Here is a 15,267-nt window from a genome sequence, read left to right on the forward strand (position 1 = left end):
GGGGCATAAACATCTATCTTGCCCTACAAGAAAGTAAGGGAAAAGGGGATGGGGGTGGGGGGAGTGGGGTGACAGAAGGGAGGGCTGACTAGGCATCGGGGCAATCAGAATATATGCCATCTTGGAGTGGGGGGGGAGGGTAGAAATGGGGAGAAAATTTGTAATTCAAGCTCTTGTGAAAATTAATGCTGAAAACTAAAAATATTAAATAATGATTTTTGAAAACAAAAAAATAAAATTGTTTCAAAAATATCTTGAGATTTTATTTGGATCAAGACACATTCCTAACATCTAAAATCCACTACCATACGCATTCCCTAAAAATTCCTGAGCTGATGAGACAGCCTGAGTCCCTTCTACCTGTGTGGTTTATATACTAATTCAACATAGTTTTTAATCAAGCCTGGTTAGTGAATGGTTCCAGGATTAGTATTCTGGTCTCTTAAATTCAACGACCAGTTCAAGTCACGGGAGACTCAAGTTTGAGGGGAAAAAACATAAAACAAAGAGTCCTGGAGAAGAAGCCAAAGGTGTGTCTTCTAGCCCTCACTTCGCCATTGAGTAGCATGGGCTCCCTCAGCTCACACCGCACAAGGTTCTCTCACTCTCGTGAGACATAGTCTCTAACCTCACAGAGCTTATAGCTTACTGAATGATCTCTAAAGTTCTTTCTAGCACTAGAATTCTTCAATTCTGTGATTCTGTTCCCCATTCAAATCAATCAAAAGCAACCATCTAAATGAAAGGCAGGACAACAGGAACACCTAAAAGTGACAGATCCCAGTCTGACAGGCAGAAAGCAGAAAACAAAGACATCTAACAGTGATGAAAGCACCAAAGTCATCGAAAAAGGGTAAATTAGTCAGGATCCTCTGTTTAAGGCAGCAAAAAAGCACACTAAGAATTGGAGAATTACTCCCATCAAAAATAGCTCTGATAAACCAAGTGTGGCATATAAAGAGGCCCGACAGCCATCTGGGAAATGTGCACCTGGCAACTCAATGAGTCCAGATTTGGGGGGGGGGGGGGGGGGGGGCAGGGGGCGGTGTTTCTGTGCTCCAGTGATAGTATCTTCTACCATGACACCAGCCAAATACAGAGTTTTTTAGAAAATATTAAATGATGTAATTCAGAGTTCATTATGAAATTCTCCACCAGTGAGTTTCACTAGCTCAGGCCTTTTATTTAACCTATTTATTTTGTTTAAACCTATTTGTGATTTGACTATTCAATTTAGTTGAAAATGTACTCTGAAGGGTATTTTATCATATCAGATTTAAATAGCATCAAAAGAGTAAGTCTTTTTGTAGGCAATTTAGAGTGCGTGTATAATATTTTAAAGTTACGCTTTTCAGAAGAGATGAGGAATCTGACATTTCCTCATGTCAAATATTACAAACTTCCCTAACACACTGTAGGGAAACCACATGAACCTAATAACTCTGAAAATCACTGATTTCTCCACCCAAAGTTTACACCCTACTGATATTGCACAGCTTATAACAAAATGTTATCAGTGGCTTCTGAATTGACTATGTATGAGAAATGGGTGGGGAAAAGCTTGCAGTAACCTAACCACTGCAATAACTACTTAGGGAAAAGGAAATAAGATAACACAAATGAAAGGTATAATGTAAAAGCAAAATACCTAAGAAACTTTAGTTTCTTTGTCAACCTTATTCTTTCAAGTTTCAGACTCCATTATGGCTTCACTATAAATGGTAACCCCTAGGAAGCTTTTGCCACAATCTGAGAGTAAAGATTCAGGAGGATTTTCCACAGTAAAATATCCTACCTTTTATCTGGCAGGAAAGAACATATGAAAAGAGCAAAACGAGTCTGTTCCCAAAAGGGGGGGTTCTTTAGGTAACAAAGACTCATAAAGACCATAGTACCCAGCCCGTTCATTTTCCAGAGAAGGAAAATGAGGCCCAGATAGGTGAAGCCACTTGTCAGAGTTATACAAGGAGCATACTGCAAAGCTAGAACCTGAACCCAGATTTTCTGGGTACAATTTCCCTGTTCTTTCTAGTCCAGCACATGTACTTTTTTCCCATTCCAGAACATTCAATTACCAACCAGCATCTCAGCTTCAATAACAATCCCCACACAGATCACCTGTGCTGTTAAAAAGAGATGTTATTTTTCCCAATTCTGCCCTACCACACCTGCCAAACACAGTTTTTTAGAAAAGACAAAGTGCCAGGCATGATGGAGGAATTAATCTTTGCTATAATGTATCATCTAATTCATACAGATCATCCAGAATCAGGAAATATCTAGTCCTTATAAACAAAATTATCTAATGGTACCTTTTTTTATGTTTGGTTGCACTTTCATATTTCATGCTAATACTAACCTCAATTTCTCGAAGCTTAGCTCGTTTTTCTTCACTCATTTCTGAATATTTAATAGAGGACTTGGACTCTGTCATTTCTTCTTTGATTGGATTGGAATACAAATGATGTTCTTCAGATTTGGAGCTCTGAGTATCCTCCTCATCTTCACTCTCTTCTTCTTGACTTTGGGAATAATTAGGATATGTTAGCAAATTCTAATCAGTGCCACAGCTTGTTCTTTGTGTTCTCCCCCCATCCTGTCTTACAGTTAGTTTCTCTCTTTCTCTGGCTTCTTAATCTTCCAGTTGGTCTCTCTGTATTCATCTCCTTACTTCTGTGTTTGTTTCTCTATCTACATCTGTCTTATATTTTAGTATCTCTTACAGCCAAGTCTATCTCCATTTTGGATCAATTCCTTTCTCCCTCTGTCTATATCTGTGCCCTTCTCTACCTCCAAAAAAACATGTTATCTGTGCCTGTGTTGTTCCAGTAAAACACAAACTGTCAGAGGGCAGGGACTACTTCCTTCTTCTCTTATCTTCCCTCTCTTTATCCCCTACAATTAAGCACCCAGCATAATTTAGCAAAGGCTTAACAAATGTTTATTAAATTGATGATTTTTCCATTGGGCTAAGTGTTTATTTTTTTCACTCTAGAGAACTCTGGGCAGGGCAGCTGAACACATAATCATATTTTCTCATTGACTACAAAACTTTCAGAGATGTTTCCTCTGAAAAGTTTTCTGAAAAAAAGTTTTGACTCCAACAAGTAATAGGTGTTGTGTAACTCTCCCATATACCCTTTGCAAAACTACTGAATCAAATGGATAATTGATCCGAATGTTCTCTGTACATCATTGTTCTTTGGGAATTCTTAAACATTAAATCTCACATAATCTATAAGAAGCCACAGTAACAATATTAAATATGTTAACTTTTCAAAAAACACTGCCCACAAAATGCTGATCTACACAAACTGTCAATATTATTCTATTTCCCTGGAAAGTTACTATCCCATCACTGTGATCAATCTTTCGGTGGGAGAGGTGGACTCTATAGACAGTAATCAAGTGGCATAATGGATCAAGAAATATACCATTAGTTTAGTCTTTATTATAAACAGGTGCAATTTCTTTAATATATACTTATTTGAGTCAAGTTAACAAGTATTTATTAAGCATTTAGTATGTGCCAGCACTGTGTGGGAGACACACAAAAAGACAAAAACAGTCATCAAAACTAAATGCTTTCTAAATACTAAATACTTTCCAAAAAGAATAATGTACTTTTAAAAAAAATTCGGAAATAAACAATAATTTGGAGTTAAGTAGCAATTAATGTCAACAAAGTAATAAAGAAAGATTATCCTATTTTATAATATAGTATTTACATCTTAAAAGGGTAAGTAGCTAGGTAAATTGTTTCTTGAGCGCAAAAAGTACTAGTACCTTTATATATAATTCCAAGCTACTTTACCAAGTTTGCACATAGCTAGTCACCCAAGTTTAAAACTTGCATCATGTTTCACTCTGCCATTTCCCTCTCTTATTCCCATCATATCCAAATCAGTTGCCAAGTCCTTTCAATTCTCCCTTCACAATCTCCCTCACGTATCTGTCTCTTTCTCTAATGCCACACCACCACTACTTCAGGCTTATCCCCTCTCCCCTGGATTACACTAAAAGCCTCCTCAGCTAGTATCCCTGATTCCGGTTTCCCCTAAAAAACCCATCCTTCATGTATTCCTGACAAAGTAATCTTCCTTAGGAAAAGGTCTAAGCATCATGCTAAGGCCCTCATAGAAGAGCTGGGTCTATCCTGCATTTCTAGCCTTATTTCATATTATTCCCTTTGATACACTATAGCAAAAAACTGATAGTTACTTCCAAAATATAGTTATTTTAAATATGTTTTAGAAAAGAATCATGATTCTGAGTATGAGATATAAACTCTAAACATTTTACAGGTGAGTCCTGGAAATGTTTTGATTTTTGAAAGGCCATAAAGTTCCTATCAGAGACAGAAATGTTCACTAGTTCTGTTGTAATCTTGCTTTTCTACTTTTAAAGTATGTTAGGATTCAAATGCAATCTGTCCATAAAGCTTCCAAAGCAGTATGTATATATTAGACACGTACAAATCTTCAACCAAAGCAAGTAAGTTTTAACTTGTTCTCTAAAGTTCGAACTTGCTATTTTAAAATCAAGTTTCTTCCTCAGTGCTGTAGTAACTATTACCCTCTCAAAAAATGTAGTTAGTAAAATGCTATTCTAGGTTCCGCCACTAGAGTGCAGTAGTGTAGCACACAAAGAAATTCAAGTGCTAGTGAGTACACTAATTACAAACGGGAAAACAAAAAAGGTGATATAAATTACTGCCTTTCATACCCAGGAAGCTATCTGAACAATTATTTGTTTTACCAGCCCCTTTCAACTTAAATCAGTCTGTAAGAAATCCCTGAACCTTTCTCATTTGAAGTGAATAGGGAATTCTATTTTTAAAGAAATAGAATGATCACTCAATCCTTTAGAACAGATCAAGATGACTAAAAAGTTATTTTAAAATATAGGCCATTTAACTTTTTGGAACCATTATCTTCAAGTCTAGTTTCACATTCATCATTATTCTTCTAGCTTTTAAGTTTTAATTTAAGTGTGATTTTGATTTCTTGCTAAAAAAAATCACAAAAAGTCACTGGAATCTTAAGTCTTACTCATCAATTTAAGACTGTTACAACACTCAAACACATTAACCAGTTTAATATTTCAGAATAACAAAATCAAATATACATCAAAATTTAATGACTTAGTGGACATTAGTTCCATCTTTTAGAAAACAATATTAAGTAAAGGCTTCTCTACCGCTCAAAAAAAAAAAAAAGTAAAGTCTATCATGCAAGTGTGTCAACACGCCTATTATTTTGCCATATCTAAAATAAGTATCTCTGAAACACATCCATGCTCTGGGAATGCTATTCCATTTAGTTGGGTTACTGTGGATTAGCACTGCTATACCCATAAATTTAGAAAAATTATCTCTCTTGTAAGAACATTCTTATCATGCAAAACTTGACTTTCACCGAAGTGATTACTACATTTCCCCCAAACTTGAAAGACACTGGTATTCCTTCTTCATATTTCTCCACACTCCCCAAATGCAATGGATACACCTACCCTCCAATTTGGTTCTCTCTTGTTCAACCTCTCATTTAAAAAAAAAAAAGGCTTCTCATTTTCAAATAGAGATCTTTAATCTTCCAATAATGCCACAGAAAAAGGGCTGATATATGGAAAGTGCTACCTCCAACCCAAAGAAGCAATTATACTAGCAAGCTATAGCCTGAAGGAGGATTTTGAAACATAAATTACTACAATTTCATACCGAAGAGACAAATAAAAGTATTTAAATCTAGGAGGACTGGGAGCATTAAATGACTAAAAATATTATTATAATGTTATATATTATTAAGATTTTACTCTGAAATAAAATTTTATACTCTATTTCTTGGCCTTCTGGATGGAAAATACACTGTGCGTATGCTCCTTGTCCTTCGAGGTATTCTTTAAATTCTAGTCTTAGTGTTAAGTGATATAATTCATGGAAAAATCAAAATGCGTATGACAAAAAAAAAAAAAGACACATCGGACCCACCCTTCCTCTTGTTGAAGAGCTCTCCTCTAATTTCCTAAGAATTTTTTTGAAATCACTACCAAGAATTTGTGCACGTGCGCGTGCACACACACGCACATAGGGATGCGTCTAAGTCCTCTATTTAGAATATAAGCTCCTATATAACATGGAGAATGATACCACTATTCCTTCTACCTCTTTAAAAATCACTTTCCACAGAGCCCAATACAATATTTGATAACAGAGATCTGAAAGAAATGCCACTGATCAATTAACACATTTAACTACAAAGTGAGATTCATAACTTAAATGGAAGAAAACAAATACACTACAGAACTAAAAAGCTCACTGAAATGAGAAGCACTATAACCAGAAGCCAAAAGCTCCTCATATGCTGGGAAAATAATTGAGGATCTGAACATGATCCCCTTACCAGTTTTTCCCCTCTCTTTGCTATTATTTCAAGCACACCTCCAATGAAAAAAAGGGCACCCCACACCAGAAACTGAGCACATTAAGATCCTAGATTCTTACTTTTGATTTTCTTCTTCTTCTGATTCTTCATGCTGGTCAAATAACTCCCACTTAGATGTTGTTACCGCTGAATAAAGAGAAAAAGGATGTAATTCCATAAGGTAAATTAACATTATTGTAAAAGCACAGCCTAGTTCCAGGTTTGGAGCTGGCGGTTTGCATTACACAAGTTTTTATCTGTATGGTATTAACAGCCATCTCTTTGTTCTACATGCATTCCAACCCTCATGGGAATATGTAAGTTTAATTCTTTACTCAAACTTACATCGCATTTCTATCTGAATTAACTAGATGACTAATATTCTCATGCTTTTGCTGAAGATTCCTTGTTTGATCAGAAACTCCATATATTCCTGTGGACACACTATAAGCATCTTGTTTATATTCACGTGTACACGTCATGAGCACACCCTGGCTTGGGGCGTTCACAAAGTCAACCTAAGTACAGGAATAGGGAGAAAACTCCCCTAAGAGTTGAGGGCTCATTTCCTCTAACATCTTAATTCCTACAGGATGACTGAGTTTGAAATTGGCTCCCAAATGTCCTGTGATTCTGTATTTTGATTTTCCATTCAAATTACGTCACTTAGGAGACTTTTAGCCAGCTAAACAAGGACTTGAAAGGAAAGAGGGAACATCTACGGCTCTATGAAGTCTACGATTCCAAACTTCTGCTACATGAACACATCAGGAGCTACCCCTGCCCTTACCCATGCACAACAAGATGACATCTGTAAAATGTGTTATAAATGCTAGCTATAATTTACTTGGGGAAAAAATGCTTAAAAGAAATTAGCATTCTCCTCACCTTGTGCTTCCAATTCCGATTCATCTACTGCTTCCCATTTGGATGGGGCTACTTTAAAAATGGGCTCATTCTTTTTTGAGTCTTCTGAGGTATCCACTGTTGAGGCAAAGAACTGCACTATTAGGTGAGGAGCTAACCAAGAAGAGGAATGCTAAAAAAAAAGTATCTATATTGCTGATCAATGATTTTTAAAATGTTTATCTCATGGTTCATTCACATTTTGTTTTTATAATACATTCATTTCTGAAACTACTCCCCACCGACCCTACTCACTTGCTGGACAAGTCATTTAACCTCTCTGCCTCAATCTCCTCATCTGCAAACTGGGAATGAAATGACATCTACCTCACAGCTGGATGGCAAAGCATGTAGAGCTTGGAGCCTGGGGTCCAAAGACCTGAGTTCAAATCTGGCCTCAGATATTTATTAGCTGTTTCACTTTGAGCAAGTCACTTAACCTCTGTAGCACCTACCTCCCAGGGTAGTTTGAGAACCAAATGAGATAATATTTGTAAAGCACTTAGTACTGAATACCTGGAACATAGCAGGTACCATATAAATGCTAGCCATTATTACAAAGTTTTGTTGGGAGGTAATTAAATGAGAAAATACATGTAAAGCTATTTGCAAACCTGAAGACTCGGGAGTAGTCAGACACTATATGAAACATAAGAGAACAAGGTCACAAAAATCCAGGGAATAGAGAATCCCCAGAAGGAGAGGTGAGCAAAAGTGACGAATGCTGCAGGGAGGCTGAGAAAGATGAGGACTTGTGACCAGGCAAACGGATTTGACAACTAAGAGAAACAAACACACGTAGGTGTGTCGCACATATCTGGGAATCCAGTGCTTTTTCCAAGGGAAGAAGAAGAACAAGGTTTGAATCCCCCTTCTGCCACTTACTCTCTGTCTCACTTGAGCAAGTGCCCACAGGTCTTTATCTATAAAGCATAAAGGCTGCACTAGATAATCTCTATCCCTTCTGGTTCTAAATCTTGTACTTCTCCCTCTATCACAATGGCTGAGGCTCTGCAACTTCTAGTCTTAGAGTGGCGCTCAGCACCAGAGAGGACAAGCCCAGGCAGCAAAGGCAAGACGTGAAGCAAAGTAGTCCTGATCCTAAGGTCAGACCGCTCACCACCCAACGAGCCACAATTACCTCTGGGTGCGGTGTGTATGTATACATACACACACACACACACACACCCCCAACAACTTTTAATTCCTATAACACATTTACTACTGACTATCCAAACTTTTTTTCCCTAAATAACAAACACAAATCCAAATAAAAGACTTCTATCACAAAGTGCTATGTAACATTTTTCATTATTTTCATCTAGAAGAATTAAGAATGAAATCTATTTAATTTCACATGTCAATCTATATTTCTTTCTCTCTACATAAAAACAAAGGTGAAAGTTTCTCTTACAAGGCACACCATCAAGATCATCATCAAGTGACTTTATGGGGACTCCATCGAGATCATCAATGGGAGTAGCATCAATAGGAATTCCATCCACATCTTCCAAGGGTGCACCATCAAGTTCTTCCTCAATAGGAGCCCCATCAAGATCATCTGGTACTTCCTACAGAAACACACAAGACATATCAACGTCCTCCTGTATTCCTACCAGCTGCTGCTTTGTCATTAACAACATCTTTCATACGATTATTAACAAGTTATCACAATCCTACTGAGACATGGATGCCAATTACCATATTTAGGATAGGTCTATGGTTTATATTTCACTAGAATACAAACTCCTAGAGGGTTAAGTGCCCATTTTCATATCTCCAGGGATTAGTACAGTGCTATGCACATAGTAGGTAATTAATAAATACCTGCTGAACCAAATGATAGAGAGTATATATGAATTAAGATTTAGCCTACTAAGTGAATAGAAAAAGAAATGGCATGGTAAACTTTTTTTGTACATAACTTTAAAATGGAGTTGGTAGTTTTTTCAATGAAAATAAAAAGAAAATTATAGATAGTGCCATTAAAACATCAGTTTAGAGCTTGTTTTGCTCAATTAAAGTCATTATAAAGCTGTTCAAAACACTAAATTCATTAGTTTAAGTATGCACAGCTTTGATTATTATAGCCACATGTGCATTCACACAAAACGGTCAAATAAACTTTTTCTTCTCAGTATCAAATACAGCAAGCTATTAATCTTCCAAGGAAACAAATTTAGCTGATAAATGAATCTATCAATAATAAAAAATCAATAATAAATTAACAATTCAACAAACATTTACAGTTAGCAGAGTTATAGCATTTAGCTAGGATTTGTTCTCATATTTAAATCCAAGTAGTAACCCCACCAAAAACAACTGAATTTTTTTCATTCTTCAAGATCCAACTAAGCTTTCCCTACCCTGACTCTATACAGCAGGAAAAGATCACTCTCTCTGAACTACTCTGAACTACCAAACGAACTACCAGTCATTTGGTACCTACTACTTAATAGAAGAATTATTAGTTTCACGCCTGTATTGTCAACGTTCATGTTAATATTGTAAACTTCTCAAGAGACCTACATTTTATGCTCATTACATAACAACTAGGAGAGTACCTCATACATAGTAAGACACTCGAGTGTAGAAATTTTTTTCAATCAACCTTTGTATTTCTAACCCCAGCACCTAGAACAGTGCCTAGAACCTTAATAGTAAATGCTTGTTGGATCAATGATTAATGAGGTCAATATTAATTTATATTCAAGATTTCAAATTATTAGCTACGCTTTTAATCATTCTAAAAAGTTCTAATCCCAATGTTGCCACTAGAGGAGCTCCAGGGTTGTTTCCAGGGCTAAAATTATGATTGTGAAATAAGCTATAAATACTCTTCACACAAAAATAAGATAATATTTCAAAATCATCCTTTTGTGAAGAGATTTCTTTCAAATAAGACAAAGTAAAAAATACAAACTTATCCCAATCTAGGCTTAATCCCCGTTAGTAGGCCAAACAAAACTAAAATTATGGGCCAGAGAGTATTAGGAGAACATGCTTGGTTCCAAGAACTAAGGTGAGGTAAGGAGGAAGCTACTCTAGAGATGACAAGGGGATGGGGGAAGGACTACTTTCTTCTTCCAGATAAAGCAGGATTAACTGCGCTGCTTCTCTGTTGCCTTGTCCCATCCCTATAGACTGAAGGAATACAAATTACTCTCTGGTTATTTTATCCATTAACTTCTTGCCTGCCACTGGTTAATTCTAGCCCCGTCACTTTATCCTAGCCAAGTTAGTCTCTTCCTCCTGCTTCCATGTTTACTGCCCTAGTGAGCACTATCACACCAGAGAAGCTCTAAAATCTTTTTGAAATGAACTTTGTGACAATATCATCACAACTACCAATTCAAGACATGGTACACATGTACCATCAAAGAAGTCATAAGGAAATAGTATGAATTAAGGAAGCCCATTTTGAAAATGTCTTGTGTTTTAACATTATTACTTAACGACCATCCTTTTGTAACCTCTATTGTGTTGTATTACATTGCAACTTATACTATTCCCCAAAAGAAAGACAAGTGGTGACACCTACCTCTGTTTCTTTTTCTTCAATAATATTTACAAGTCCCAAAAATATATTTTGTAATTTAATCAAAAATGGTTCTGGATAAATTGCCCAGTCTTCCCATGCTCTGAAGCAAGTCATCACTCGTTGCTTAAAAAATAATAACAAAAGGAAACCACTAGTCATCTATCAAGAAAGTTAAAAAGCAAAGCTGGTACAGTTAAATTGTGGCCTGAGTCTCTTAAAACCCAACCAAGAAATGTAATGTCGCCTGTCCACCCTCCTCTGGATTCTGAATTCCCAGATTCTTTAGCTCTGAATGTCAATGATTTGGATCAGAGATAATAGATTGCTTAAAAACAAATGAAAAGATAACAAAGAATTCATTTTTAAAAAAAATTAAAGTAACTGAAAACATTTAGAACTATAATACAATAGGCATAAAGTCATTTGAAATCACCTCAAGAATTATTAGGATTCCTTTATTAACTTTAAAGGTAACTCATAAAGTGGGATATTCCCTAAGAAAAGGCCAGTTAATTTCAATAGTGTCTAATAAATTGAAGTATCAAAAGGAGAGGAGTCTGGCACAGTTATCCCCATTAAGAGTCACTTCACTAAAAGTAGAAATGTATGACAAATCCCATGAATATGATCTCTCCTGAGATCATCCCTAAGGTGGTAGATCCCAAGTCATTTCCCTTCAATAACACCTAACTGTCTTAAAGATGTTATTTTCTATGAAGCATTAAAAACTATCTTTCACTGCTTTTCCTTAAAGCTGTCACATATAACCGAAAGACACAATACAGCATCACTAACAGCTTTATAGCACTTTAAGGTTTGCAAGAGACTTTAGATATGTTAACTTAGACTTTCACAATGCTTTAAGGTAGGTGGCTAATATTACCCTCATGTTCCAGACAACCTAATAAATGTCTAGAGGCAGGATATGAACCAGGTTTTCCTAATCCCTGTTCTTTTCACTCCACTGCCACCTAACACAAAGATATAAAAGGTATTTCTTTTACGTGATAACTGGCTTATTCAATTCTATATCTCTGCCCTCATACCACTGTGCTTCAATGACAAATTTTACCAAATTAAGAGAAGCAAAATTTGAAAAGTCAGTCATTTGGCAAAAGTCCTTACAAAGTAGGTGGTCTTAAGCTTTTTAACAAATGTCTGGGATGTAGTGGTATAGGATACAGTATTTTTTTTTTAACTCAAAATAATTAGGCCAGAAAATAAACATTTAACAACAATTAGGCAAAGTTTGCCAGTATATTTTTAATTAATTTTTGCCACAAAAAAATGGCATAATGCTAATGTTCAGATTTTTAAGGTTCTATCAAGAACAGCTGGGACTTATAAAAATTACATACAAGATACACAATCTATACACATACCTTGAAGTTTTCAGATTGTAAGTGACCTTGAATTGTACGGTAGGTGGCATTGAGGTCTGAAAATATCTGACATAACTTTGTTTCAAAACTGTAATTCAAATAATATTATTTTAAAACTCTAACAGAAATTGTCATAAAATACAATTGTGTCTCCATCCTTATCAATGAGTACTCATTCCTATTCTTAAATACTTAAGAACCAAGAACTAGTTACTAAATTATGCAAGCAACAATTGTACAGTTTTAAAAGACTGGCAATATTTTGAATTTCTTCCCAAGTATCACCTCCTTAGTATCATACTGTAATGTATGAAGCCCTTTCACAAATACTACTTCTTTGAGTCCCACAATTCAAGTCTCTGGACTCTGTGAAGCTCGGTCTCCCTGAGCACAATTGCGGACAAGACCATAAACAATTCTTCATCACCCCCATTTTACAAATAAGGAAACTGAGGCTGAGAGAGTTTAAATTATCAGCTAAAAGTCACACAGCTCAGAAAGTAAGAAATTCAGAACTAGGACACCAATCCTCTGATTTCTAGTTCAATATTCCTTCCACTACACTACAAAATCCTACAAGCATATCTTAATTCTTTAATTAGTGAAACACTGAATTAAAATCAGTAATTAACACTGCTTCAGTCCCAACGGAGCAATGTTCCCAGACTATATGAAAAGTAAATCAATGGCCTAAAATTTTAAAGTGGTTTTTTAAAAAGCAGAAAAGTTTTATTTTCATAAGACAAACAGGAAAATGTTTCTAAAACCTGACTATTTGATTTAGTGGGAAAGGGAGATCAAAAGAGTGGGAAACAGAGAAGAGAGTAGATTTGGGGCCAAAGGAAGCCTAGACAGCCCACTCTGGGTCTGAAGTCTCCTGAGGAGTAAAATCAAGCAGTGGGACCAGAGGATGAGCTCTCACAGCTTCAAATCCTAGCAAATATCCACCAACATAAAAAAAATAGAATCCACAAGAACAAAATCTAAAAGACTTATTTAATTTTATTTTAATGACTGCAACTGTCTTACAAGTTTGGAAGCCTGATAGATCAGTACTATGACCAATTAAATCCAGAATAAGTGCCAGAGCAATGGTATTTTTAAAAATTATGCCCTAAGCAGTTCCAGTTCCATATTTGCAAAACATTATGAAATTTAAATGATTTTTTAGCACTGGGTGGCGTTAAAATATTTTTGGTTATTTAAAATATACATTTTGTAGAGCTCAAATTAAGTTCATATCTTTTATTTTAAAATTACAGGTATAAAATACTTTACTTACAATTTTCTATAATATGAAGCATTGGCAACTTTTGCTGAAGAGTTATACAATACATCAGAGACCAAATATAATCTGGCAATCTGTAACATAAAAATATAAAAATGATGCACAATTATGGCCATAAAGCCAACAACAAATGTGTACAGGACATGATGCTTCTTCCATGAAACAGTGACAGGAATAACAGAGATAATCATGCTTACCTTCAAGTAACTTTTTATCAACATAAAAGCATGCTCTCTACAATTATTTCTTTAGCAGAAATGTAAATTATGTGTAAATTTCATTGCACATGGTTTTCCAATCTAATACATAAAAGATAAAAACTCCCTGCTCATAATTTACATAAATATGGAAAACCTGAAATGGTTTTCTTGGGAGAAATAAATTCACAGAGCAAAACATAACTTATTTCAATCACAAAATACTTTGTGTAATAAAGAGCTAAAAAGAATTTCTATCTGACATAAGGTCATTTTTGTTTCACCACCTAATTAAAAGCTCAAGAAAAATGTACCTACGTACCTTTTTAGGCAGTGGTGTTTTCAAGATGGACAATGACTCAGTAATACAATCCACTATTTCTTCAGCAGCTTCAGCATTGTTAAGACAGAAAACCATTGCATCGCCAATATCATTTTTCCGAGGAGTTAATCCACGTAAGATTTCTTCTAATTTATCTCTCTGCCTGAAATAAATTTTTTGCAAATTGTAAATACTTTGGGTTCCCTAGGAGTGCAAGATTCTTGAAGGCAGGGGCTGTTTTTTCTTTTCTTTGTATCCCCCCAGCACTTAGCATGGTGCCTGGCACATAATAGGTGCTTAATAAACAATTATTTACTTGACTCCAAATGCCAAATACTTTTCACAGAACTTAGTCTAACTTGCAAGCCTTAAAAAGTCACTTAGATGGCATCATCGCATATTTCATCACCTAAGTAAATATTTTAACACTTTCAAAATACAAGCTTTGGTAAAAATGTGAAGAATGATACTACCTGATAAATGTATTTTCTAGATAAAAGCAACAGTCATTATTGCTAAAGCATAAAATAATTAACTAACCCCCGTGAAAGCTAGCTCCTTCTCAGAGGTCCCCACTCCAAGGCACCAGAGCATGGACAGGACTTAGTGTGCTATCTTTTCTTTCTTTCCTATGTACCATCAACATTATTTGTGTCTTGTTTCAGCACTCCCTTTCACATGACTAAAGCAGGCAAACCAACAGAAGACAAGAAGTAAATCTGAATGCATAAACACACCCAATAAAAAACTGATTCCCCAATACCAAGCTCAGAGTTATGGATTAACAATAAAGAATAGCCCCCCTTTTGTCCATTTGGTTGGCAGATTTCCCTGGATGTCTAATCAACAGCAATAAAGCCCTGGGGGCACATTATTTCACCTTTGAGTCTCAATGTCCTCCCCTGTAAAATAAGAGAGATAGACTATCTTCTAGCTTTAAAATCCTATGATTCCAAGTAGCCACAGAGGCCAACCTGTATTTCTCAAAACAAAGACTGGAAATTTTTAGTAGGCCATTTCTTGCTCATCCCTACCAAAGCAACTCCTCCTAATCCTGCAAGTCTTATAGAAGACGGAAAAGGTTTCTAACAAGCAATCAGAACTTGAACGTGAACCTGAAGTAGGCCTGCAAAAGTCCAAGGACTTAAAAGAATGTCAAGTGATGACAGGACTAGGGGCTTCCAGAAAATTGTGAAAATTACTTGTTAC

General features: G+C 35.8%; 1 protein-coding gene across 3 annotated transcripts in view; it reads right to left on the bottom strand.

The window, feature by feature from the left end:
• The window catches only part of LOC118848873 (U2 snRNP associated SURP domain containing), a 77,285-nt gene that overhangs the window by 17,224 nt on the left and 44,794 nt on the right, over positions 1-15,267 (bottom strand). For all 3 annotated transcript variants that reach the window (XM_036757911.1, XM_036757913.1, XM_036757912.1), the window contains 8 exons: positions 14,059-14,221; positions 13,534-13,613; positions 12,252-12,339; positions 10,870-10,992; positions 8,743-8,899; positions 7,311-7,406; positions 6,503-6,569; positions 2,360-2,522 (listed from right to left, as the gene is read on the bottom strand). In XM_036757911.1, coding sequence (XP_036613806.1) covers positions 2,360-2,522; positions 6,503-6,569; positions 7,311-7,406; positions 8,743-8,899; positions 10,870-10,992; positions 12,252-12,339; positions 13,534-13,613; positions 14,059-14,221 — 937 coding nt within the window. The remainder of the gene's footprint in view (positions 1-2,359; positions 2,523-6,502; positions 6,570-7,310; positions 7,407-8,742; positions 8,900-10,869; positions 10,993-12,251; positions 12,340-13,533; positions 13,614-14,058; positions 14,222-15,267) is intronic.

This window comes from Trichosurus vulpecula, chromosome 4 (assembly GCF_011100635.1).
Source record: "Trichosurus vulpecula isolate mTriVul1 chromosome 4, mTriVul1.pri, whole genome shotgun sequence".
In the NCBI taxonomy this organism is placed as follows: Eukaryota; Metazoa; Chordata; class Mammalia; order Diprotodontia; family Phalangeridae; genus Trichosurus; species Trichosurus vulpecula.